Source organism: Myodes glareolus, chromosome 12 (genome assembly GCF_982192425.1).
Source record: "Myodes glareolus chromosome 12, mMyoGla1.1, whole genome shotgun sequence".
Lineage (NCBI taxonomy): Eukaryota > Metazoa > Chordata > Mammalia > Rodentia > Cricetidae > Myodes > Myodes glareolus.
The window spans coordinates 17,216,698-17,244,075 of record NC_142037.1 but is presented as its reverse complement, the minus strand read 5'-3'; the positions used below and the strand labels follow the sequence as shown (position 1 = coordinate 17,244,075).

Below are 27,378 nucleotides of genomic sequence, written 5' to 3'. Positions count from 1 at the left end.
CCCCTCCCCCACGCTGTCGGCCTGTTATGAGTGGCCCCAAGGCATGGTTTGAACTGGGACCCACACTTGTTAAAACACCTTCCTGGCCCTTGGCACAGCTTGCTTAGTGGAATTTTTAAGAGTTCATTCCGAGAAGAGGTTGGGCAGCATGATACACACACTTCGGTTTCTCTCGCCCTAGCTGGTGATATGCAGCATGAAATGTCCCCACCAAACCCAGTCAAATGGGATCACAGTCTCTGCTCTTCTGAGTCATCTTTAATGAAGCCATACACAGCAGAACGATATACAGTACAGCTCAGATACACACAGGAACAAGGAGGGTCTAGACAAGGAGTTAAGTTTTCTACACATTGAGGAAGGAATAATGTGTATTTCTTTATGGATGCTTTAAAAGAACCAAAACAAAAACATGCTCTTTACAACATTCACCAGGAGCTGCAGTCGCGGGGTTGGGGGTGGGGGAGAGCAGGGGTGTGTGTGTGAAGGGTCTTCACATCCAGGAGAAGCCGCAGCCCCTGCCTGTCTTGAGTGGCCGGCAGCAGTGAGGAAGTGGGGTAGTAGCGGCTCTTCAGCGGTCTCCATCACAGATTCAGGAGGCCCAGTTGATGGGGTTGTGAGCTGCTTAGACTCAAGAGCCTCCTTTAGGAGGTGGGCCGGCTCCTTTTCGCTTGAAGAGGGCTAGGAGGGGTGATGAAGAGGAAGGAGCTTGGGACTTCAGCCTCCTTCAGTCTGGAAGCCTGGAGTGAGGAAGAGCAGAGGTCAGGCTTGGTCCTGAAGACTAGGACTCAGGGATGCCACGGGGATGGCTGTGTTTGGGGCTGGGCAAAGTGACTGGGGACCTTGTCAGGGCAGAAGCGTGAGGACTCTAGCCAGGCTTAGGGGTAATGAATATGGCGTCTTCCAGCACCAAGCTGAGGGAGGCATGAGGTACACAAGCATCAGAGTTGGAATCTCTCCTCTACTCATCGGCCGCGTGGCTTTTGATGTGACCTGGCCTCACTTTCTTCATTTCTAAATAAGGATGATCAGAGCTGCTCCTCATCTGTCTCAGGAGGGGCGTGGCCTAGCTGAGGATTCTGAAGGGAGGGTGTTCTGGTAAACTCCCTTCAGGCCATCACAACAGCGGCCTGTGACAGGCAGTGACAGAAAAGTTCTGCCCATAATCCAGTCTTAGGATTCAAAAGCAAATTCCCATGGGGAGGGGTTGCTCTCAGGGCTGGGTCTTACTCTGAAACCCCCACCCCCACCCCTTCTTCAAGCTCTGATGCTGTCTCACCTCAACTGGACCACAGCCGCAGCGTCATGAGCAGGTTAAATCCGGCCACTTTCAGGAGCAGGATTCGGAGTCCCATTACTGACAGGTTTTGAAAGTTGAGGTTCATATCTGGGAAATCAAGAAGTCATAGCCGTTAAGGGTGTGCGCACAAGAGGTCTGCACAGCAAGGCGCTATGAACTTTCCCAAGAGCTGGTCAGGCTGGTGTGGGTGGCTTCAGCTCCCAGGCCCATTTCTTTGAGCCTTTGCAGACATCCCAGGGCAAAGGTATTTGTGTATTCCTCCAGGGCAAGAGCATCGTGTTTTAAGGCCACAACCACCAAAGGACTTAGGCCGCATAATATTCTGAGGCCCCATAGGCTCTGGGATGAGGCTGGGGTGGGTGCTCAGAGCGGCTGTCACACCCTGTGGGCCTGGGCTCCTCAGTGACACCACAGGAGCGACAACTCAGGAATGAGGTGGCCCCGAGACAAGACAAACCTGAGGCTGTGTGGGTTCTACCACCTTTCTGGCAAAGATTCCCGAGATGCCGAGCGACAGTGCTCTCCGAGCGACAGTGCTCTCCGAGCGACAGTGCTCGCCGAGTGACAGTGCTCTCCGAGCGACAGTGCTCGCCGAGCGACAGTGCTCTCCGAGCGACAGTGCTCGCCGAGTGACAGTGCTCTCAGAGTGACAGTGCTCTCAGAGTGACAGTGCTCTCAGAGTGACAGTGCTCGCCGAGTGACAGTGCTCTCCGAGCGACAGTGCTCTCCGAGCAACAGTGCTCGCCGAGTGACAGTGCTCTCAGAGTGACAGTGCTCTCAGAGTGACAGTGCTCTCCGAGCGACAGTGCTCTCCGAGCGACAGGGTTAGTCAGGCTGCTCTGAAGGGGCTCACAGCTTCCCAGCCTCACAGTAAGCAGCTTCTTTGGCTGTCCCTACAGAGCCGCTAATAAAAGAGGTGCGGAGGCCTGGAGTGGCTCCCTGGCCCAGTGAAGCTGAAGACGCATCTTGCTAAGCACTTAGAATGGGAAATGAAGTTGACCATGCTGGAGGGACTCAAGACAGACCATGGGCAGCTGGGAGTAGGTTTGGAAGTGCTGTTCCCATCCCCAGAATTATCCCTTCTCCTCCCCTAGGCACTAAAGGTTATTATGGGCTCCTGGCTTCCTCCAGCATCGTGCAAAACTGGGCAGGTCCTTCTCTTACCTGTTTCAAAGCTTTTCTCTATCAACTTGGCATCACAGGGAACATCTGAAAGGGAAAAAACAATTTTCTTAGAGTCTAAAGCATGCAGACTTTTACGTGATTCTTTGGAAGAGAACGGGGAGTGGACATACTGCCAGGGGCACCTAATGGCACAAAGGTCCTAATGGGACCAACACCCTGACTTCTGGACACTCTTTCATTCTTTCAACAAATATGGGCTGTGGAAGTATATGTTATGTTACATGGACCGCAGAGTCAAAATAGTCCCTGGACGTGGCAGGTTTCAGTCCAGACATATTCACAGTGACTAGGGCCATACATTTTCATGTATTCCAAAAAAGTTCTGGTGCCCCAATTTTTCCCTTTGTCATCTCTTAGTTAGTATCTAGTCCCATTGACTCAAAGGCTCTGCCTCCTTTCTTGAAGCCCCATTGCTTTTCCATCTTTATATAGTTCTAGTCTTGAAGCCCAGGTAGTGTTGGCCACTGGAGTCCCCACCACCACCTGTCAGAGTTCCATCATCTCTCTCCTGCATTCCCGTTCTTCTGCTGGACCTACTACAGTCTGCCCTCCGCACAGCAACCAGCCTTACAGTTTATGGTATTTAGTTATTTTTTGGAGACAGGGTCCCAGGTAGTCCAGACTGGCCTTAAACTGAACTTGCTGTGTAGGTGAAGATGACTTTGAACTTGTGATCCTCTCGCCTCCACCTGTGGTCTGGCCCTTATTTATATCTTCCAACTCATGTCCTGCAGCTTTTCCTTGCTCTTAGCCTTCCCCTTTTACAGGGTCCTCTCTGGCCTAGACACAGCTGGTCCCTTCTTATCCTTTACATTGCAGAGTCAACACATTTCCTCAGAGCCTTCTCTGAGGTGGCTGTTTCCTTAACTCCATCTTAACGAATATATCAATTACAGTCCGACATAGCGGACATGTCCCTCTGCTGAGAGCTGATCTTCCTTGATCAGAATGGTGCTCCCTAGGGTGCTCCCTCTACATCTGACATCTTACGTTACTCCAGCATCTGGGACTCTGTGCCCACACACTCTAGGCAGACATAGAAATCAGGGCAGACAGCTGTGCGGCAGGAAGGGCATGGGAACCGTGCCTGGGAGAACAGAGAGGGCAAGTGTGGCTCCAACAGGAAGGTGGTGAGAATTCAAAACAGGGAGACCAACTGAGACCAATGCTGGACCAATGCCATGTCCTGTTCTCTCGCCTGTTGTCGGGCTAGACATTTGTGGCCTGCTAGGACAGGACACTAGTAAAACAGGACGTGGGTCTTGCTGACAACCGATGAGTACCTGACCCAAGCAGCTCTTAGACCACAGACTTGAGCTGGGCCTCCCCTGAAGCGAGGAGACAGCCTTGGGTGACACCCACCTGAGCTGGGGAAGGAGGCATTCTGTCTGAAGGCGTCTTTACAGTTCAAGCTACTGTGGTTGCTCCAGGCAATGGCCCCATTGCTCTTGGAGTCCATAGACCGCATGTCCAGCACGGTGTTGTTGGAGACAAACACTTCAGGTGGCACGTCGTCCGACTTGTTGACTTGGGAACTGAAGTCGGTGAACAGGCAGATGGTGTTGTTCTTGGCCTGAGCATCTCTTAGCTGGTACACAGCTGGCTTTGGGTCCTGGATGTCTGTGGGCCAAGAGAAATGATGTGAGAAGATGGTCCTGTTCCCTTCTACCTTTTGTGTCCTAACAGAGGCCAGAACTCGGATGCCAGTGACAGGCACAGACAGAGCGCTCTGGGTTAGCTGGTGGTGTTCTCAGGATTTAGACCAGAAGTGACACCTTAGAAACCAGCTGTTCATGATGGGCAGGGACAGGCACAAATCCTGAGTCCTGGCCAAGTCAACCTCTTAGTAGTTGCTCTCCACGAGGTCCTGTCTGGCATTCTGGAAAATCTGAAAGGTGGGGCCACCAAATCCTCTTGCCATTCTTTAACTTAATAGCATCTTCCAAACTCAGTAACTCTAGCCAACAGTTTTTCTCTGGAAGGATGAAAACAAGCTTAGAAAAAGTGGACCAAGCTGGTCCTCTAGAGTGTTCTCCCCCAAGTAGGCTGGACATTGGTGGGAAATGCAGGCGTGTGATATTTAGAAATTAAGTTGGAAAATCTATCATATCAGCAGGTGATTTCTCTTTCATTGGTAAATGTAATGAGGGACAAACCAAAACACACATATCCAAGTCCCAACTCTCTAATTTACCACCGACAGCCTTGATTAGATCAACAGGCAGCTGAAGTCTCAGAACTTTCACCTATAAAATAGACATGTTGCTTCATCTACCTTTCCAACCAGGCTCTTTTGAGAAATGAATATTTCTCCAAATCAAATGAAACTAATCAAGCACACAGCACTCAGCAAAAGTGCCACAGTTTCACCATGAACACATACAATCAAACAAACCCACTACACTGTCTATTCCAGGAAGTAAAGTTTTACCATGAAAACATACAATCAAAAAACCCATCACACTGTCTATTCCAGGAAATGGGACCCTTCCTCAGTGCTGAGACAATTCTTTATACTTTTTCTGAGAGATTTTTTTTTAAATGTGACTCTCGCTGACCAGTTTCCCCACCCCTTCCACCTTCAGAGGAGGAAGCAGAGGCTGACCGGAAGGAAGGACTTAATACAGCAGACCACCTAGAGAGTTTCCAGCAGGGCTGTGTGTCCTGATCCTGTCCTGTGTGTCCTGATCCTGTCCTGTGTGTCCTGATCCTGTCCTGTGTGTCCTGATCCTGTCCACTCCCACAGTTCCTCACTGTGCATGAACCGTTTTCTGCTCACTGAGACAACCAGGGTGGTCTTGGCAATGCAGGCTTCCAGCTGGATCCTGAACCAGAGCCATCAGGGCCTGGCACAGCTGCCTGAAGCCCGGTGCCACCTGAGGATCAGCAGAGCTGGGAGGGCGCCGCGATCTGACACGGAGCTTTGGCCCCTTTCAGACAAGAAGATAGGGCTGCAGTACAGGAGCTTCCTAGATTTTAGTCCCTTTCATTTTTGGCCCTAAAGACATCTACTGCCACCTCACCTTTCCCCCTGAAAATCAGAAACAAATCACCTTTAATTGGAGGTCTTTGGGTTCTGTCCCTGTGGTGAGACCTCCTATTTCTACCTCATAAAAAAATCACAGTTTTACCACTGAATGGCATCAGAGGTCACTTTAGCGAACTGGATCAATTTCTCAACTACAAGTTCAGCTGTTTTGGATCTTAACCTGTCACCACAATTCCAAACGAATACAGAAGGCCAAGTCTGAACGTATTAGCACTGTAGGTCCCCAGGGGCACTGCAGTGGTGGAAAACACCCTTGCCACTAAATCTGTGCCCTGTAGTTAATGACTGGGAACTCAGAAACAAGAGTTAGTGACACGGATGTGGGTCCCATTCAGGCTTGGATAGCATCAGGAAATGGCCCTGCAGGCTTTTCAGGAAGGATGCCCACCGCTCGTAATGGTTCCTTACAGAGAAACCCATGGTTGTCTTCCTCGGAGGCTGGGATTAACTCCTAGAGTCCACTAAAGACAGAGAACAGAGTCCCCGGCCACCCATGGAAAGAACTGACCCCTCTCACTTCACACCAGACTGCATCCTAAATTGGATTCTCAGTTTTCATGTGGCTGGCCCTGGTCCCAATTTCTTTTCTGTATTCTCTAGAAGGTTCTAATATTCCTTCCTTCCTTCCTTCCTTCTTTCCTTCCTTTCTTCCTTTTTTCAAGGCAGGGTTTAGCCTTGGTTGTGTAGCCCTAGTTGTCTTGGAACTCACTCAGTAGACCAGGCTGGCTTTGAACTCACAGAGATCTGCCTGCCTCTGCCTCCCAAATACTGTTATTAAAAGTGTGTGCCACCACCACCTGGCTAGTATCTCCTTTTTGTTTTCTGGCTACTATCTTCTTTCTGTTTTGTTCTCTTAGTCCATTTTTATTATCAGATTTGCCTACACAGGCCACATCCCCTTGTTCATCCCAAGCTGGGATCTCCTTTCTTGTTGCCCTCTGCTGGAACTCTGACCCCCTCCTCTCTCCGACACGTACAGATCTTATCAATCTGTCAGGGCTCAACAAGTCTTTTCCAGCACAAAGAGTCTCTGTCTAGGGTACCTCCTACCAGGACTTTAACCCATCCGAGTCTGTTTATCTGCACCGCCAGTTAGCGACACTAGAATAGTTTGTAGGTTGCTAAATGTGCAACAGTTCTGGAGCTCCGGCTGACTTTTGTGCTGTTCGGGGACAGGTCAGACATCTATCTTAGGCTTTTTTATTTTCATCCTAACATTATCTAAAATGATAGCTACTTAGAAGGCATTTAAAAGTGTCCGTTGAATGATTAAAGTCATATTTTAATGAGTTTGACCTAGAGAAGCACAGATATTTAAGATGGATAGTGATGCCTTCCCCTTCGCAGACCTCTGTAAAACAATTAGCTCAGAACCCCCAGTAAGCCTCACCCTGCCATGGTAACAGTGGCCATCTCCAGGGGAAGGATTAATGACACTGGCCTACAGGGCTGCAAATGGTGCCACTCGGGATGACTCACCAGATATTACTGCCACGTGGGTCCCTTTCCCAAATGTGAATTTCCCACTAAGTCCTCCAGTGTTCACACTGCAGGTGACACCTTTACAGAAGCTTCAGGACACCTTCCCGCTCTGTAGACAGAGACGCTCGTCCCTCACGGGGTGGAGGGTCATATTCCTAAGACTGAGCCCTCTGTTGTGTTATACTGCAATGCAGTCTTCGTTATTAGTCCTCTCCTTCTGTCCAGTCTACCGTGGTGCCCCGAACTGAAGCGAAATTATGTGACTTCCATAAATTCAGTAGAATCCATGAGCTCGAAACCCCCTGCTCAGAGCAGCAGTACCTTGGATCCTCTAGTTGAAGGATCCCGATTACCACCTGCCTCGTGATTGTCAAGGGGTCAACGCAAGGATAATGTTTTCTCAGTACTTAGTGCTGACTGGGGTGGGGTTTTCTAGAATCATTTAAGATACTCCGGGAGAAAACACTCAAGCCGGTGTCTTGGACCTCAAGGAAGAGGAAGTACTTGTGCGTCCTGCCCTTGCCTCATTCTCCGTATATGGCAGAATGCTTAACGTGGTCCCTGCTCCACAGTTTAGTCTCGGGCTAGAGCTGAATCCCCACTCCAGATAAGGTCTCTGCAGAACCCTGTCTGATAGCACTCTGCTGGAGCCCACTGGGGTCTAGGACACTACCCCAAACTGTCCTGAAGTTCTTGGCTTCTGACCACTTCTGTTTACAAGGAAGCCGCTGCCCTTTACCATAATGTGGACCTTAGGAAGGGGAGACGTGCTGACAGCGCCGAGGGCGCATTAGACTCTCTCCCGGTGACGGCTTTCTCGCTACGTGCAGGCGACGTCCCACATTATGATGTGGTATGAGCACATTGTTGAAAGTGGAAACTGTTAAATACAGCTGGTGAAGGTGCGGCCAGAACTCCCCCTCGCCTGCCATCCTCCTTGTCAATCTCCTGTTCTAGCCTTGTTATAACATGTAGCTCACCAACCACTAACAGAGCGCAGCCATTTACCCTTGGGTGAGGGTTCCGGGACTCAAGGTTCTGAGAGAAGCCTCTGGGAACTAGTGCCCCGTTACCACACTCATTAGCTGACCCGGAGTTTAACTACCTGCTGCAATGAAAGAGAATTTGTGTTTGCCATTAACCCAGCTCTTCCTCCCTAAGGGCACTTAGCTAATTTCCTGAATGTTCAGGTTATCTGGTGCTGGTTTTATCAGCTTCACTTGAAAGCACTGAGTATCTGCATTTCTTTTAATTTTTTCCCCATAAATTATTCTGTTTGGATTTTCATTTATTCAATTGGCTCTCGGCACCTCTCTGACTTCAGTATGTGAACTGGGAACACTTTAGGCTACCACAAGAGCCTGAGGAAATAAGAAATAAAGTTTTGCACACCCCGCGTTTGCTAGAGAGTTCACTAACAGGCCATCAGGTCATTGGCATGGTCATACTCACATGGGCGCACAGCCAGTCTGGTCCCTGACCCAAAGGTCAGCGTAGTGAAGCCACCATATGACACACAATAGAAGGGTACTTTACAAGAACTCTAACCTGGGCTGGACCAGCCTGGATGGGGCATTCGCCTCCTGCCTCAGTTTACCAGTCTCCCACAAGACCGAAGAGAAGTCTCAGCACTGATAACTTTCCTCAGGAATAGTCTCACAGACCTTTCTGTTAGCTGCCCTGGAGCCAGTGGGGCCTTCCTGAAAGGTAGGTACCCATTCTGGCCTCTACACCACAACTAAAGATAAGACAGGCAACTTGGAAGAATGTGAAAAGCCATGGGTTAATTACAAAATTACTTTTAAAGTACACATCGCTTCTTTTTGTTTTCTGACAGAGTCTGGCTCTGTAGCCCCAAGGCTGGCCTTGGACTCGTGATCCTCTTGCCTCAATTTTTTGGGTGCCACCATGCCTGGTATGACATGACTCTTGAGGGAAGACTGCACTGGGCAACACGCGGAAAACATTGGCAAGGTTCAGTGACAGGACTGGGTGTAGGAGGGCCCTCCCTTAAGGAGATGCGTCTGGTATTCCTGAGGGTGTGCAGACTACAGCCGTCACATCCACAAGAGCACTGCCTAGCTGGCAAGCCTGGAGGAAGCTCTGCCTCTTCCTGGAGAGTCCCATGATAAGGACTGACACCGTATGGGGCACAGACCCTAAAGTCAGAGCAGTGTGGAGCAGCACAGCTCTCAGTGAGGATGCCACAGGGCCTCAGTCCTCCTAAATTTGGGTGAAAAATGAATCTGAAGCCCAGAAAGCATAGAAATGTGTGGTGCATTCCGGTCTGAAGGCCGGAAATGCACCTTAGCATTTTAAAGTTTATGAAATCTTACAATAGGGTAAGCCATTGCTTCTCAAGCTTACTATTTAAGGTTAATGTTACTATTCGTTAATATCGTGTGTGTGTGTGTGTGTGTGTGTGTGTATTTATTTCAGCCTTTGGGTGTTTCATTTTAAATGCTCATCTAATTTTCACCGTTAGGTTCTCTCTGCTCTGAATCCGCTTGTTCTCCTATTCACTCCTGCGGCCACAATTAGGGGCCTCGCCGGTGCTGATTGTTTCTTTCTAATCACTATGAAACAGCTTCATTTCCTTCCCACAACTGCACCGAGGCAGCTGAGCTGCACCCGCTTCTGCCCCTCCAGCAGTCCCAGCCTCAGGGATCTGCACACACAGACAGGATGGTGTCTTCCCAACAGGGTTGCCTGCCAGGAACAATGTCAATGTGAAAGCCTTCCGAACACACATTCTTGAGCTTCCTTCCATGATTTCCTGCACACCTGGGAGCTGCGCATTGCAAAGCTGATTCCAATGCCAACGGGACATTTCCTCAGTGCACCTCTTTTCCTGGTGGTCCTCAGATGGACACACAGACACCACACCCTTATCCCAGCTCTTCCTTCCCTGCTAAAACCTATTTGTGCTGAGCCCTCATGGGACACATGTGAAAGTCAAAGGACAACCATTCCCAGAGGTTACCTCCCATTTTCTACCATGTGGATTCCAGGGATTGAACTCAGATCACAGAATCAGAGAGCAAGCACCCCAGGCCAATGAATCATCCTTTGGTCCAGGAGCCGTTCCCCACTCCCAACAGTCATTTGCCTGATGATGCCTACATCCTGCACTGTGCTGAGGGCTAGCAATGAGAGAGCAAGACTTCTGTCCTCGTAGAGATCATGGCAGGAGGATGAAAACAAACACGAGGCAATCTGGAGAGGTTGGCTACACCCTCGTTTGTAGTCATGGCAACTCGTTTGTGCCTCCCAGAACCTGGGAAATCCTGAGCCAAAACTGTCTGTTTAAACTTGGGATCCTGGAGGTAGAGACCCTGCATTTTCTCATCCTCCCTCCCTCCCTTCCTCTCATCCAGCGTAATGGTTGTGATACTGGAGTTGCTCAATAAATAGCTATTGCATGGGTAAACTCTGAATATTCTCTTTTCAATGCAACCCTAATATTTATATTTGTTTGTTATGTCAATTTAACTTCCATAGGGTCTAATTTTCCGAATTTTGTATTGTTTTTGGCATTGTGTGGGCTTTACGTTCCTCCTTATCTCCCAGCTGAGTATGGAGTTTCTTAAGAGTGTGTCCAAAGTTCACTATCTTTGGGAAATTTAATCCATCATCTTTTATGAAACTAAATGGTAACAAAAGTAAAAATAAATCTTTTGTCATACTTGGAGTCACAATTTCTTCTCTGATACAGATCTAGAAACCACAGAAGAGTCTATTCCTATGATAGAAAAGTTAATTCTCCTTGGAAACTATCTTAGAAAATACACCATTAAGTCAACAGCTGGAAATTTAGGATCGGAATCAACCAAATCTTATGAGGAAGCACACAAAATTAGTTCAGGAACCACTGGTTCATTATCTAAGAAAGCGAGGGACTTCCTAAGGCCAGGCACTTACTTGGATAAACGTGGAGTCTTGTTCCGCTCCCCAAAGTGAGCTGGCCTACTGCCTGGCCCCCCACCCTGGCACAGCACAGTACAAATACCTGCACTCCGACTGTGCAGTTACCTGTGACCCCTCAGAGTCTCCCAGGGAACAAAGCTTTTATGTGGCCCACTTCATGGTTTTCATATTATTTCCTCTTTACTTGTAGGTTAATACCCAGTGAATACTCTCCCAATGTTTCTTTTTCCTTCTTTTATGTACCTGCATCTTGCTAACACAAATATGATTTTACTTATGCCTCCAGAAATGCCAAGTCACAATGCCATGGTGACTATGACCAAAGAATTAGGATGTACAGAGACTGGACCAAACCTCCTCACTTAGAGAAGGAAAAATTTACATTAAGGTGGCCTTTGAGGTGTGGGGTCTTCCTTCACATGGTGTAGGTGAGATCAGTAGCTGGGCTGTGGTATGAGTCATAATAAATCCTGTAGTCAAGTAGATTTAACTTAACCTTAGTTCTGTTTTTCTGAGCCATGTGATTTTGGGTAACTTGATAACCCTAAAACTCTGTTTCCTTATCTGTAAAATGGTCTAATATCAATTAGGATTGGTGAATGCACTGGTTTAAGAAGGACATAGCCCAGTCACTGGCATACCAGGTATATTGTAGGCAGTAGCTAATAATAATATGTTATTATTATAAATCCCATCATGTTTTACATGGAGAAAGGGATGAGGCTTCTTGTAGCAAAAGGAGACCAATTTTTGTCCAGGATTCCTCAGCATCCTGACTGGGACTCTGTGGTCTAGGGGAAAAGACATTGAATGGACAGGAGGTGGCCAGTGGCTCCGACACAGAGGGAGCAGTAGGGTGGGCTCCGCGCTCAAGAAGAAAAGGTCTTCAGAAGCCTGACAAGAGTAAACCATCTTCTCTAAATTTGGGTATTCGTCCTCTGAAGCAGAACCCGTATCCATTATTCAGCACAGCCTCATTAGACCTGACACATTATAGTTATTCCTGGTAAGCAAAGGACTCCGTTAACGAGTGCAGACCACTCTGCTCTCACTGTAGGACGTCCTTCCCTAACTCAATCTGTTCCCAGTAATCCCCAAGGATCGTTTCTGGGGTACTCACACGGATGAACAAGGAGGCTGGTCCCTCTCCCAAAAGTCAATTGATAGTTTCCGCCCAAGGCACACTGTGAGGAAAGCCTCTGATGAAACCTGTCTCCTGGGCCCTCCCTTTCCCACTGGTCCTGTTGTATTGGGGCAGCAATGCTGGGGCAGCCAGGAAAGCACTGGCTACACTCCTGTGTTTATCAGAGTATGCACGCCTGAGTCCTGGTGCTTAGTGGGATGGATGGGCACTAAGGATGGGTATTGCAGAATTCCTCATCCCCCAACCCAGTTACACTGAAAACCTACCATTCTCTTGTGAGCATAGAAGGTAGGGATGCCCTAATACCACCACCATCAACCACTTGTCTGTGGAGCAGACAGTCTGTCTAGTCTGATTCCATTTCTATTCTTCCAGATGCAAGGGGCTTCTGAAGGTGCTCTGAGACGGGGAAGCCAGGGGGTTTTAGACAGCGTGTGCTGAGCACCCCTAAGCTTCAGTCAGAGCCCTCTTTCCTCTGCTCCGGTTTTCCTTCCCACACTCTGATTTTTTCAATCCTAGCTTTCTCACCAAGTGAGCCTCAGGCATTTGTTTCCTGCAAAACCCTGGCTGAGTGACTTAGGCTTTTATCCTGTCCTCTTTCCAGCCTGGAGAGGGACCCAAGGCCATCAGATTTTCCCTTTTTTCCAGTGACCTTGATTCAGACAAGCCCTTGGTTCTAGGAATCCCAAAGTCATCAGAGAAGAAAGTTGCAACTTTTGGAAGACTTTGGGAAACAGAGCTCACGCTGCCTACTTCAGAGACGGGAGAGATCACAGAAGTCTCAGCCAAGGCTGCAGTCCTAACTGAGCTGGGCACTCCTGCCATCTTAGGCCCTTGCCTGCTGCTGGCTCCATGCTGATCTCCTACTGTGGTTGAGAGTTGTCAGTGAAGAATCCTGTGGCTCCACTGAGCCCAGGGTGAGAGGAAGGGGCTTTCACAGGACTCAGCATTGACCTGGACCTCAGAGTGTCTCACACAGCAGCGAGGTGTCCCCAAGATCCCTTCAAGCCCTCATTTCTGTGATCCACTGTTTAGTTTGAAACCAAGCCTCAAAGAATAGTGGGGGAAGCTTTATAAAGAAAACAGGAGTTGTCAGATAGAGAGGGTGGGAGAAAGCAGGGCTCCTTGAAGTTTAGGTCATCTGAGAACCCTGTTTGTGAGTAATATATCACAGATGGATATAATATACCACAGATGGATGGTGCATGCTCTCCATGCCCTGGAGTCAGGAGAAGGACTTGTCCAGCACCATGGTAGGAGAAGGAGGAGAGGTTGCAGTATAGGACCATTTGGGGAATAGGTCCCTTAGCTCACTTACTTGGTATCACCTCCACTTGGGTTCCCATCCCCAAAGTTAGCCAGTTGTATCTATAGGCGCACTCTGAGAACGGCCTTCACAAAAATCTTGTGGAGGATACACACCCTTCACAGTAGCTCTGAAGCTGAGACCCAGCAACAGGTGATCTTGAAGTATTTCCTGCAATGGGTGTTATGAGGACTCAAAGACATCCTTGTTATGAGAGCAAGCAGTGCCAGCCCTCAGGGCTACCCATGGCCTCCATTTCCCTCATCACAACCACCAACGGTCATCACTGTTTTCCCTCATTTTGGACAAAAGAGTCTTCACAAAACTGTGAAACACTCTGTCTCCTGTGGCCCTGAAGGGTGGGAGAGTTTCTAAAGACCCGAGGGAGTAGGCAGCCATTTCCTTATCTGCTACCATTGTGTGAAAGGTCCCGCTTTCTTGTGGATAGATACAAAAACCGTTTTTCATTTTGCTAGGGAGAATAGAACCAAGAACACGTACAGCCCACTGAACTAGGGCACATGCTAAGAACACGCCAGGACGTGACTCAGAGCTGCCCAGAGTCTCTCTGGGACTGAGCAAGAGCCGTGGGTGACTCACGCTGGACTCATTTTTGTCTGTCCTCATCTTGCTCTAGGATATTAATTGCTGATGGCTTTTTTGTCCTCAGAAAGTCAGACATCTCAGTAAGAAGAGACTCGAATCCCTCCCCAGAACCACGGGTGCAACTGTCTGTCTCCTGCCAAGGAGCTTTAATTGTCCACTGTTATCTCTGCCCACCTCCACCCCAATTTGCTAACAGACTGAGGGATTTTTAAAATTTATTTTTATTTATTTTTGAGGCAGGGTGTCACTGTAGAGCTCTGGATAGCCTGGAATTCACTATATAGAAAAATCTGGACTTGAATTTAGAGAGCTCAGCCTGTCTCAGCCTATCAGACATTGAGATAAAAGGTTTGCACCATCACATAGAGATCACACCTCAGTTTTCTTCTTTGTTCTTAAACAAACAATGGTCCCTGGTTTGTTGGTGATGCTCAATAATCATTTACTAAGTTGAACTGGATTTTATTGAACATTATTATTGGGACAAAGGGACCAGTTTGGGAAGAAGTTAAAAGCTAAGTATATTCTGAGTTGCAAAATCTAAGTGCTTAGACAAGGAAAAACCAAGAAAGCATTTCTGAGAGATAGCAAGGAGACAAGTACACCAAAGCACTGTGGGGTTCATGTTGATTCTGAGCAGAGAGATGGGAACTGAATGAACAAAAAAGAAATCACTCAACGGAAACAAATGCCACCCCTTTCAGGACCTTGACAGTGATTCCTTTCAAAGGGTAAAAAGAATAATATAGCAGAAATGTGCACTCTAAGTCAGCAGCGTCGTTATGATCAGAAGCAAGACAGTCATAACAATGATCAGTTACACCCAAGACAACAGCTTCCAATACAACAAAGCAAGCTGAGTGGTGTTTCCATCACTCACCAGGGCTCTGTGACATAAATCCATACAAGGTGGCACCTGGAGCCAGGCCTAGGATGCCAAGGGCACACTCAGGTGTGTTACTAAATGTCCCAAGGTCTGTGTACATACACCAAAGCAGTGTGGGGCATGCCATTTTAGCCTTCATTTTCCTAAGACTATTGGAAGATGAAAAGAAATATGGCAGAACCCAATAGGAGATTCTGCTTGGTATACAGCAGGCTTCATTCGGTCTGAAAACCCATTCATACAATTAGTTTCCTTCCTAGATGGGGCCTATGGCAGTTTTCTCTGTTTAAATAACTGGCACGTCCTATTTATTATATGCTGTTTCCAGGTATGATACTGAAGGATACTATATGAAATGTAAGCCTATTGTCTGCTTATTTTCTCATTTAAATAGCATGCAAAGCCTAGAGTAACTCCTTATCTCCCCTCAACAACAAAGAAAGAAATAAATGGAAACAGACATCCTTCCTTCTGTAATGTAAGTCAAGTTAGTCATTGAACTCACTTGGATCAACCAGCAGCCTTGTTCCTGTTCCAAAGATAAGTTTGAAGCCTGTGTTGCTCACAGTGATTTGTCCTGTGACAAAATGGGCTATTCCTTCCCTTGCCACTTTCACAACACAGCTGGGCACAGACAGGTCTGGGAAGCCCATGGCGAGTCTTTAGTAAAAGGTTTTGTAGGTTTTCTGTTCGTGAATGAATCTTGCACTCAGCCTGCAAGATGGTCATTCATTCAACAGTGGTCACAGCATATGGTTCCAGGACCAGGTCCCAAATTCTAGACCCTGCCTGGCTTGCATTAGTATTTTTATGATATTGGATGATTAAAGCAACCTTTCTTAACTGCCTTTTAGGAAGAAAATAAGTTTTGAATTAGATGAATTCCAAAATAAGAGCTAAGTGGTCTATACCCTAACCCTATAATCTAGCAACATCCAAAGTGCATTTTCCTGGAACTCACAAGGAGCCAGGCACTTGCAGACAGCTAACCTGTGGCTGTTCTGCTGGGGAGAGAGAAGAGACAGCGAGGGAAGGGGAGGGGTCAGCATGAGGAGTGTCCGCCATTTCCCTCTTCCTTCTGCCCACTGGGCTAAGTGATCCCAGCAGCCCTATGCTCTGCTGTGTTACAGAAGAGAGGACCCTTTAGAATGGGAGCATCTAGATCAAGACTTTCTGAATCTTTAACTTACGGCAACATCCAAGATGGAAAAGCTAAACTCCATGTATTTCCCTACTCTCTGTGATTGGCATTCTCTCTCATTTGTAAGTGAATCATGGCAGAGTCCGTGACAACATGGAGGAGAAAGGACAGGGCTTTGAGGTCAGACAGGTTGACCAAGTTTGGATTCCAGTCTCTCAGATAACTAGCCATAGAATGTGGGGCGATAAATTATCATCTCCCCACCCTGTAAGGTAGAGAATTCTTCCCCTGCAAGTCTCATTTCCCCACCCTTAAGACAGAGAATATTGTCCTTCCTTACAGAGCTCTGCAGTCAAACCTCATCTAACGCTGTACCCACACGTCATCATGTCATAGGCACTGATATGACGGTTGTTATCATTTCTTTTCCCTCGATGATGCTGATGATGTTGTGTGTGTGTGTGTGCGTGTGTGTCTCTGTGTGTGTGTGAGTGTGTGTGTATGTGTGTGTGTATGTATGTGTGTATGTGTGTGTATGTATGTGTGTGTGTATGTATGTGTGTGTGTATGTATGTGTGTGTGTATGTATGTGTGTATGTATGTGTGTGTGTGTATGTGTGTGTATGTGTGTGTATGTATGTGTGTGTGTATGTGTGTGTATGTGTGTGTGTATGTATGTGTGTGTATGTATGTGTGTGTGTGAGTGTGTATGTGTGTGTATGTGTGTGCGTGTATGTGTGTGTGTGTGTGTGTGTGTTTTCTGTGGACTGAACGCTCACCATCAGGTTTGTATATGAAGCATTTTCCCTGCTGAAGCATCTCATGGGTCAGTTACTATTAATACACTGAGCTAGAATACTGATTAGCGGCGTTATTCATTACGGTTATATAATATCCCCCTCATCAGATTTGTCTCTGAAACATCTCCAAATCCACATTCTTGAATTGCATGAGCTCTAGGGTCACCAAGTGGGGAACCACTGGACCACAGATGCCTGCACCCCTCATCTCCTGGGAGAGTCTGAGGCTCACAGAGGATGATGATTTGTTCAATATCACACAGAAAGTTGATGCCAAATCAAATTTAGCTTCATGTCTGAAACTAGAATCCCTGGGGTCTCTTGCTGGGACCGTGCTGACTCTTTGGGGACATTGGTTTGTGTAGGTGGGCACTTAGTCTCTGGAGTGAATTTAGCTTAGCTTATTTGGGGCATAGGCTAAAGCACCTTGAACATCCTCAATGGTAGTGGAAGCATAAAAGGTCTATTGGATAGCGGCCGTGTGATTTTCTGCTCTTCCAGTCGCCTCTGTCCATTCAACTCCACTTAGCAAAATTCTCAGGTTAAAATTCTAATGTTAGTCACAGCTACTGTCAGCCTCATTCTTAAAGTAATGCTGAATTCCACCTTAGAGAAAATATGCTCAAGTCAGTCTTAAACACTATATCGAGATGGCAATCTTAATACTTCATATAAAAATAAGATACAATGACAAAATCCCATCTTGTCTGGCTCACTGTAGTTAGCACAGCACCCCACACTTACACGGGTCCACTCTTAGCTGGGTTCCCCTTCCAAAGGTGAACATGTTTGCTCCTTTCCAGCTCCCACAGTGTCTGAGGCCTCACAGTAAACAGTCTCCCATGTCACCTCTCTCCTCACCCTAATGATTTTGGAAACACTTGAGATTTAACAGAACTGTGTGACTTCTTCATAGGAAGAACAAGTTCTCGCTTCATAGAGCCCTGGTGGAAAGGGGGAAAAAGGCTATTTGAGTCCGAGACCCAATACCAACTTAAGGGAGAGACAGAGTGGGGCGGAGTGGTCTCCAGACAAGAACGCTGCTGTGAGTTACATTTCTGATAGGCAGCAGAGAAGAGAGCATGCATCTTTTTGATTCTCGGTCTAATGTGTCCCCTTTCTCTACATCCTGGGATGCCCTGTGCTGTTTGGTTCATTCCTGTCTCCCTTCCCTTTGGCCTGGAAATTCTGATGTCTCTGGGCGCTCAATTTCAGTTAAACAAATATTTGTCAAATTTGTAAAAGAACCATGTTAGATATTGTAAGGGATGGAAGAACCTTTGCTCTCACGATCTCCACATTAGCAGTGGATGTGCTTAGCGGTGAGTTTCTGTAGCTCTATGTGTTACAGACTAGGACTGCACAGCTAAGGTGGCCATACAGAAGGTGAGGACTGTGAGGGACACACAGTCCAGGCTTCTCCCAGGAAGCTAGTCTATTTCTAGAGAGGCTACCTTTCCCTGGTGATCTGGGTCTTAGTCCGCACTCCATCCTACCCTGGTGACTTAGCTCTGCTGTCATTTATAGCTCCTCTTTTACTGTCTTGTTCAAATGACGAGCCCAGGAAGGTACAGCCTTAAATTCACACATTGTCAACCGACAGAACAAGGACGATGAAGTCCGTGGAAGACAGCAAGCAGGGGCCTTGACCCAGACTAAGGGACACAGCAGGAAATGAGAGCAGCATTACCTGGGGAGACGAGAAGCACAGTGCCCTTTCCAAAACTGAGTTTGCCGTATCCTGAATTCACACTGTAACAAAACCCTACACAAAAATGGCCTGCAGTGTAGGGCTTTTCAGCCATGATACAGATTGGAAGGAGAAAGAGAGCTCATCATTTATGGGGAACATATGATATTCTAAGAGGCTTAACAATCTACATACATTACATCACCTGGTTAGGATGGTGACCTTGAACATTATTATCGTTTTTTATAACTGAGGAGCAGTAGACCTCAGGCTAAGCAGGCTAGACTACCAGCACTACCAATAAACATTCAAATATCTGCATCTATATGATATTTTAGCAGAGGAATCGCAAATCTCAGAAGACTCTCCTCACCATTCCTAGTTTCCTAGTGTGGGAATACTCTCTCTCTCTCTCTCTCTCTCTCTCTCTCTCTCTCTCTCTCTCTCTCTGTCTCTCTCTCTCTCCCTCCATCCCTCACTACCTCTCTCCATTTTTTGACTAGAACCAGTGGGACTCTAATAACAGTGACTCAATCACTCCCCCTCCTTAGTTTGTCCTTCATTACAGAGCCATTTCTTGGAACATAAAGGCATTTTCCCCTCAGCCATCCCATTATTCCTTTCTTACTCCACTTACCAGGGCTGACCAGCAACCTAGTTCCACTCCCAAAGGTCAATTTATAGTTGCCAGTATTCCCACAGTGCTTCTTAGTCAGTCAAAAACACCCTTGAGCACACACATCAGACTTAGGCTGTAACTTAGAGGCTGTAGCTTTCCCTCTACGAACAGGCTACCCCTTAGCTTTCTTCTATATTCCAACCAAGTGCACAGGTCATTTAACTCAAACCTGGCCATTTGTGGTACCAGGTTTAAAAATGAAGTTGCTTTCTTCCCACGTCTCTGGATCTATTGCCCCAAACTCCCAATTTTCAACTCTATTTATCCAACAGATGTATCTAACCCTTCTCTCATCGCCACAACAGTTATTTTCAGATTCTTGCCACAGTGCCTCCCTAACTTTAATGTCAATCAATTGGCAACTTCAAGAAGCTGTGTCCAGATCGCTGTAATTAAAGGCTCCCCCACCCCAGTCAACTCATCCTGCAAGCTAGGGGCTTACTCAAGTCGCTCTCTGCCTTCAAAGTCAAGTGACCCCCTGATTAGATAACACGACGCATCACACTTGTTAAAGACAAACACCAATTTCACTGCTTTAGCTTTGTGAATCTGCCCTTCAACATTTGGCCCCACAGGCAACGTCTTAGCTTTCTTTCCTATTAGAAGAGAACGTGGGTGAAACAATACTATTAAATGCTAAGAGATGGGTGAGGGATCCTATAAGTGCCTTTGCTCAAAACTCCCGAAAATGACCCGGAAAGAGAAGGTCTATTGTACCCATTATGTGCCCCAAATGCCACCATCTCAGAGACAACCCGTGGGAGAAGAAGGGCGCAGACCCTGGACTCACTTGGGATGACTCGGAGTTTTGTGCCAGTTCCAAAACTCTGGTAACTCCCAGAAGTCACACAGTCAGGGAGGTCTTTACAAAATGGCTCATTTCCCTTGCCATTTGCATCCAGTAGCTCTCAACTCACTCCACCCCCACGAAAGAGAGAGCGTTTCTGACCAGTGTCCATGGCGACAGAGCCACACGAAAACAGCCCCTTTACCAAGAACATGTATAGCCCCTTCATCCTAAAACACTTCCCTGTCTGACCCAGCTTTTAATTTTTTTTTTTTGTTCTATAGACACGTACTTTATATGTGGGCAGCACTTCACAATCTGTGAAACATTTCCACATGCATTAACTTATCTTCCTAATACTCACGAGGTATTATTAAATGCTTTCTTCTTACAGATAAAACTGGTCCAGTGCACTAGTCAAACCAAGTTTGGAGGACCTGGCTCCATTTGGCTAAGCTGCCCTTTCTTTAGGATCAGCTCTGTGAGATATTACTTCTAGGGAACCTTCATGGCTTATTTCATTCACAGCCAGTTCGGTGCCCTTATTTTAATAGTTTTCCTATACAAGAATGCATTTGTCTGCATGAACCATTAATTCTTCGACACTTGTGCTTCCCACATACTGCAGCAGGTTCAGAGGGCCTCAGCCACCACATTAAGCCTCTCTTGAGTGATGTCTTGTCCCACTCCCCAATATGAATATGTTGTAAATCGTGGTCCTGCACTGTCTGACAAAGACGCCCAATCTGCTGTGGTCATGGATTAATATGATCAGCATACAGCTCTCCTCCCTCATGGGAGCTCTGCTGGGGATTCCCCCTTTTGATTGCTGGAATAAATGCTAAGCCATGGATTTAAACCCATGAAAGCCTCTTTTCAGGACTCAATAACAGTGGTACCATACATGTAGCAGAAAGCCCAAGATAGTACCGGCTGACAATTCTCCAGCCAATTCCGAAACACACTGCTTTTAAAAAGATTTGTAAAATTTCACTAAGTAGTTTTTTTTTTTTTTGAGTCAAAGGCTGTCACTTCTGATCCAAACTGTAACCTAGGAACCACCACCTGGGTATACTTTCATTTTCACCAATGTTTAGCAAATCACATACATCCCTCTAGTAATTTTTCTTTTATCATTTTAAGCTATTAAAATAATTATGAACATATAGTTAGACATGGGACTGCAACTCTTAATAATACATTGTTGCTTTCCTTGTTAAACCCAAATTCTACCAAATCTACTTATCTTAGATGATAAACAGGCAATATATAAATATAGGAATTATAATCAACGGCTGTCAGGTCCTTACTGGAACTGACTGACACCACGGCTCCCTTTCTAAATGTCAATGTTCTGCCTGCCCGGTGGGCACAGTGAAATGAGGCCCTGCACATCCCTCGTTTGCTCACTCTTTCAGACTCACCAAGCATACAACTGTACACAACAGAATCCTCTGCTGGCCTTGATGTTGACCAGGATCTTGAGTTGTCGGTGTCTATACACACAGCAACAAAACCATAATTTTTTGAGAATGAAAGACAGTTTGGGGGTTGGATCTTAATTCACACAGAAACTTAACACTAGACACCGAGGAAACACTGGAAACCATTCACTAGCCCCTGTGACAGAAACATCTAGGAGTGGGGAAACAATAAACAAATATATAGATTTATGAGGCCAGGTGATATCAAATGGCGTGCATAGAATCAGGTTGGGTAACAGGATAGAGGGCAGCCAGGCAACAGTGTGTTTGATAGCTTGTTAGACTGGCGAGGCAGAAAATTTCTCTCTGAAGATGTGGAGGAGTTAATCATCACCTTTGTTGACAGACAGCAAACGGAGGGCAGAAAGATCAAAGCTTGGCTTGGAATTACAGTGTATCAGTGAGGGACATTACATCATGCCCCTTTCTGCCGATGTACTATATGAATATCACCAAAAAAAATGCTTTCTAAGAAAAAGATAAAGACAGACAGATAGGCTAGGGAGATAATTCAGTCAATAAACTGCTTTCCATACAAGCACAAGGACTTGAGCTCCTTGCTGAGAGCTCACAGAAAAGACGGGAGTAATTGTGTGCGCGTGTAATCCAGCACCAGAAATGTGCAGGCTCACAGGGCCCTCTGGAAGTCTAGACTTGCTTCGTCAGTGAGAGACTTTGTCTTGAAGATCAGCATAGATGAACCCCAGGAACAACATCCCCCACTCTGGCTTCTGCACGAATGTGTGCACATATATGCACAATTACATGCATGGGAAACTAGGAAGCTAGCTAACTCGGCAACTGGGAGATGTGATTTTGGCTGTTCAGGACATTTCAGCCATCAGATGATGCCAAGTGGAAGACAAGGTGGCACTTCAGAGTGGTCTTTTCCTCTGATTGGGACTGGGTTGGCTGCTGGGCATAAAAAATATCTTTGTAAATTCTGCTTCTCTATTATGGTTGTAACGATGTAAACTACCGCCTGCTTTTCTAGTCATATGGGAAAGGCACAGAGAGAAGAATGGAGACATTTGATAGCCTGCTTACATGTCCAGAAAGCTCGCCACTTGTCTCAACAATGAATCCAACTCAGAATCCACAGAAATACTTACTAAGATACACCTTGAGCATGGTCCCTCTTCCAAAAATCAGCTTCTGGCCACCTGAAGAGGCCACAGTGATCTCCTCCACCACAAAAACCAAAGAGTGCTTGAGCACAAAACCCCCCAGGGTTCTTCTGCTTGGCTGAGATAGAACCCTAGACTAAGCACGTATTTGTTAAATTCAGGAAAAATATTAAACTCCCATGCTCGTTCAGATGGAAGGAGACCCCAGGAATCACTTGGTCCACTCTCCCAACTGCATATTTCTTTACAGATTGTAGTTGTGAGGATCTCCAGAGAAGGCCTGATTCTTATGATTTCTCCTCACAGCTGCAGAGGCTCACCTGATTTCCAGATTCAAGCCTTTCTCAGCCATAGCCAAAGTCCACCAAACTTGCTCACTCTTAGACTTACCCTCAGATTGGAATTTCACATAAAGATAAAACTTAGAAGTCACGAATCGTGTGTCTAACCATGCATTCCAAGGACATTTCCCACACATTAGCTCAGTCATGGTGTCCTCCAGGGCAGGGAGAGCTGGAGTGGTGAAGCCCATGTTACACCTGAACCAGGGCTGAGAGATCTCCGCAGATCCCATGGGAGTATGGCTATCAAAAGGATGTTTGCTATTGTTTGGCTTCTAACTGGACGCCTTAATAATTATGTTGTGCCTGTTCATACATTGATCCTAGCAATTGATCCTTGCCTTTCAAGTACCGTTTCTGTTTTATTCCTCCTTCCAATCTAATAAAAAGTCCCCTCTCCCCAAGAAAATAAATAAAACGAAGCCCCGTCTAGCCTCACTCCTTCTCAAAGCAAACTGTCTTTGTAATCCTTACACATGTTCCCTGAGCCAGGAGATAAGGGTTACCCCTATTTCAGTTATGATAACTGGGAAAATGAGAGCTGGAGGAGACCAACCAGAATGACAGCTATAGAGGCTACAGACAGCGAGATATTGAACCTTAGAAGATGTGGGTCCTTGCTCTGCCATTGTCAAAGTGTTGGAGTCACAGAACCACTCTGAAGAGAAAGAATCACTTTTTCTGCCTTTCTCTGCTCCTTGGGACAGTAAGATAGGCTTATTTTAGGAAATCTGTCACAGGATGCATCAAGATAGCAACGTCCTTTATCTGCACTGAATTCACCCATCCATTTATCCACACTATACAAGAGAAATACTGAGCATTTTAAAGCCAAGTTTGATACAGATTAATTTGAGCCAAACTATACTTCTCTTAAAAACTGATGCCCGGGCTCCCCTTTCAAGTTTGGGAACGGACTGTGGTTCAGGCCCAAACACTCACCTGGCTTGACTAGCACCCTGGTTCCTTTGCCAAACGTTAGCTTGTTCCCTGCACCGTAGTCACACAGTGATCCGAGGCCCAGCAAAAACACAGGGACCAAGGAGATCACACTCAGCAGACACCTGGCAAAGGACATTCCCTACGCTTGAAAAGATGGAGGGCTTTCAGCGTTCGGGGTAAACCTTATATAGAGATGGAATGACTGTACGTGAGCACACATTAAAATCTGACCTGTTTGCTTATTTGATTATTTCTCAGCTTTGGCCATTCAGACCTTGGCATTCAAGGGTAACAGGTGTGAATCATAACCTCATCCAGGAGCCTGTTTGACCGCGTTTAACCCACGAAGGAACCAGGAACTCTGGAATCTTCAGAGTCAGGCTGTTATTCACCTAGAATGGAAATGTGCTAGACAATGCATTTCCTAACTGAGTGTCTCCCTTTCATCTGGTACCCAAGGAAGAAGGAGACTTTAGTCCCGGGGCTGATGTGCACTGTGACTCAGCTTTCCTCTCCTTCTTTAAAGTTTAGATCCAGAGAAGGTGGTAAGCAAGCATCTCGGGAAATGTACAGAACAGCACACAGGGGTCATTCTCCACCAACAGTAGGCAATAGGGCCTCTCACAGGGAGACAGCCAAGAACTACAGGACCCAGGAAAAGCCAATCTTGTACAACTGTTCTTCACTTGCCTGCTCTGGCTTCAAATGTTGGTCAATGGTACAGAGCATGTTTGGGGTTGCTTCCACTCTTTCTAGTACAACTGCTCTCCTACTTCCCTTTGGTAGGAACCCCCACTTTCCTCTCATGGGCTCCTAACAGGAACTTCAGGCTGTCTCGGCCCTTCTCTCTGCTTATCATACCAGACTGCCTGGGAGGTGGTGAGGAGAAGAAATACTTTTATTTCCTATTTTCTTGTTTTTTTTTTTCTTTTTGAGAATAATGGGATTCATTTGTCCCCATTTAAAGTTTCTCCACAGTAATGTGTCCCTGGAGTAGAGAGGAGTCCACTCACCAGGCATGACAGTCAGCCGAGTCCCGATTCCGAAATACAGCTTCCCCAAGGTTGAACCTTGGTCTGCACAGTGCTAGTCGCCTTTACACAAACCGGTGTTCCTCATCCTCCCTCCCTGGCTTCCATCCTTCTATGCAGCCCCAAACTTTTTTTTTTTTCCTGTGCAGTCAGCAGCCTAAGGCAGATAGTCAGTCTCAGAGGCTGTATCCTAAGGGACAAATGATCTGTGGTAACAATGGTCTTTCCGCCTTCAGAGTCCTCGCCTATCAGGAAGCAATTACACAGCCTTTTGAGAGTGTTTAAATTGGAAGGACCTTCATCCCCTGGTCCTATTCCCCAGTCTAAAGGCTACTCAGTTACTAGGACTGACATTTTGCTTGGATCCTATTCCAAAGTTGAACTTGTAAAAACTATGGCAGATTAGATATGTCCTCTGAAAAATCACCCCCCTTCCCTCATTCAACCTCTGGTCTTCCTTTGAGGTATTCCTTTTCTCTCTTTCTTTTTCATCTCTGGTACCTCTTCTTTTCCCATTTACTGCACCGAGAAATCATACTTCATTATCTTTTAAGTGCAAAATTCTCTGTAGGCTTCAACTTGATCAATTTGATGGCCCGTTTCTTGGCTATCAAAATATTAAAAATAGAAGGAGCAGGTTTAGCTCACCCTTTTTGTTTCCATGCAAGAGTCACGGGGATCTTAGCATTTAGAGCTGACAGACTGTCAGAGCTGATGGAGTCCAGCATCTAAAATGTCACAGAAATCCCTTCCACAATGTCCTGTGCAGTGGCTCTGAGGACCCAGGGTGAAGATCTCACAGGGATATCTCCAGACTTCACAGAGTAGCCTGCCTGCACACAGTGGCTCCACCTGTTCAGAAGCTTTCAGGGAAAGCTGGGATACATTTTCATCCACTGCTTTTGATTTTGCCTTTGGGATTAGCCTTCCCTCATCTCCATAACAGTTCTTCAAATACTGGAAAAGCCATTTTCTAAGAGTCTCAGTGTGCCCTGAAGACAGTCTTTCTGTTTCTATCTGACCTTTTGAGGACTTTGTCCTTAACAAATACATCACTGTAAGGGCTTCTATCTGCCAAGGAAGAAGTGGCGAGGAAGGAGAGAATGGCAGAAAACCTAGGGTTCTAACCCGAAGAGAGAATGCATTTTGAATTTATTAATTGGTCGCTAACCTTACTTCCCAAGTGAAATTGCTCATGCATGTATCCACCATTTTGTTGCAAAGCATTCTGGATTTTTGCATCTCACTTACTGATCTTACAGTCATTGCGATTCCCGTTCCAACATGAACTTGTAGTTATCAGAGCCACAGGCTACTTCACTGGGTCCAAACCTCAGCAAGACCCTGGTTATGAGAGTTAGGTGTGGGGACGTGCAGGCCTGCCCGCTGCTCTTGCTTGGCCCTGCATTTCCTCTCTATCATGTGATAACTGTTTCAACTTTACCCCTGAGAGTGGGATAACATCTGCCCCAGGGGGGCATCAAGGGGGTGAATTGAGATAAGGTACAACAGGTTATACAAAACCCAGGGTTTTGTATGCAGAAAAGGCTCAATAAATGTTAGTTATTGGATCTTTTATGAATGCATAAAATATGTCATATCCGCCTTATATGTCTCATGAATATGTCTCAATATGCCTTATGAAATCCTGGATACTCAGAGGTACTTTAAATTATATTCAGTTTTTTGTATGTGTTAATTAGTAGAAACAGTAGTTTTCCTTACATTGGGAATTTCCCTTGTGAAGGATGTCAAGAGCCTCCTTGTCTCTTTCAGAATGTTTATGGGATCATGGGATTTGTTTACTCTATATCTGCTCAAGAGATATAGAGACAAAGAGCGCTAAAATAAAACATTGGGCAAGGACTCAAAACAGAAAGAATTCGAAGCAAATATAGACGGAGAGGGAGAATTGAGAATAATGGGTGAGTAAGTATAACTTACTTGGTTTAACACTGAGTTTGGTGCCAGATCCAAAGTAAAATGCATTGTAATTAGACACACAATGTTCAGTGCTATTACAAAAAGCCCTCTTCTTCAAAGGGAGGCTCCGTATGGAAACGTGACTAACCAAGCTGTGTGCCGACCACAGGAAGCGCGCCTGTTCTCTGCAGTCCAGCGAGAGTCGCGAGCAGTGAGGAATGAGCCGGGAAGACACATTCGTTATCAGAGACAGGCGAGATAAGGACAACTGATTCTCCCCAGTGTTTATCGATTTCTTTTCTCTAGTTTTCTGCTTGGGTCCATTCCTATGTCCCCGTACTCTATGCTCACAACACTCGAGACAAGAATGCTGGGAGTAAATGCTCTCTACTCCTCGCCTTCCTAATCGAAAGAGAAAACTCCCCTAGGTGGACTTGACTGTGAGGAACGTTCTTCCACCTGAGGTCCGGGGCTAGCTGAAGCCTCGCCCTTAACCCTGGGTCTGGATGGTACTGGGCAGGTGCCCCTGCGCTTCTCTTCAGGGCATC

General features: G+C 46.4%; 1 gene segment (V, D, J or C); it reads right to left on the bottom strand.

Moving 5' to 3' along the window:
* Positions 1-240: 240 nt before the first annotated feature.
* The window catches only part of LOC148120162 (T-cell receptor alpha chain constant-like), a 296,690-nt gene continuing 269,552 nt past the window's right edge, over positions 241-27,378 (bottom strand). The window contains 4 exon segments of the C gene segment in view: positions 241-740; positions 1,280-1,387; positions 2,465-2,509; positions 3,848-4,105. Coding sequence covers positions 1,281-1,387; positions 2,465-2,509; positions 3,848-4,105 — 410 coding nt within the window.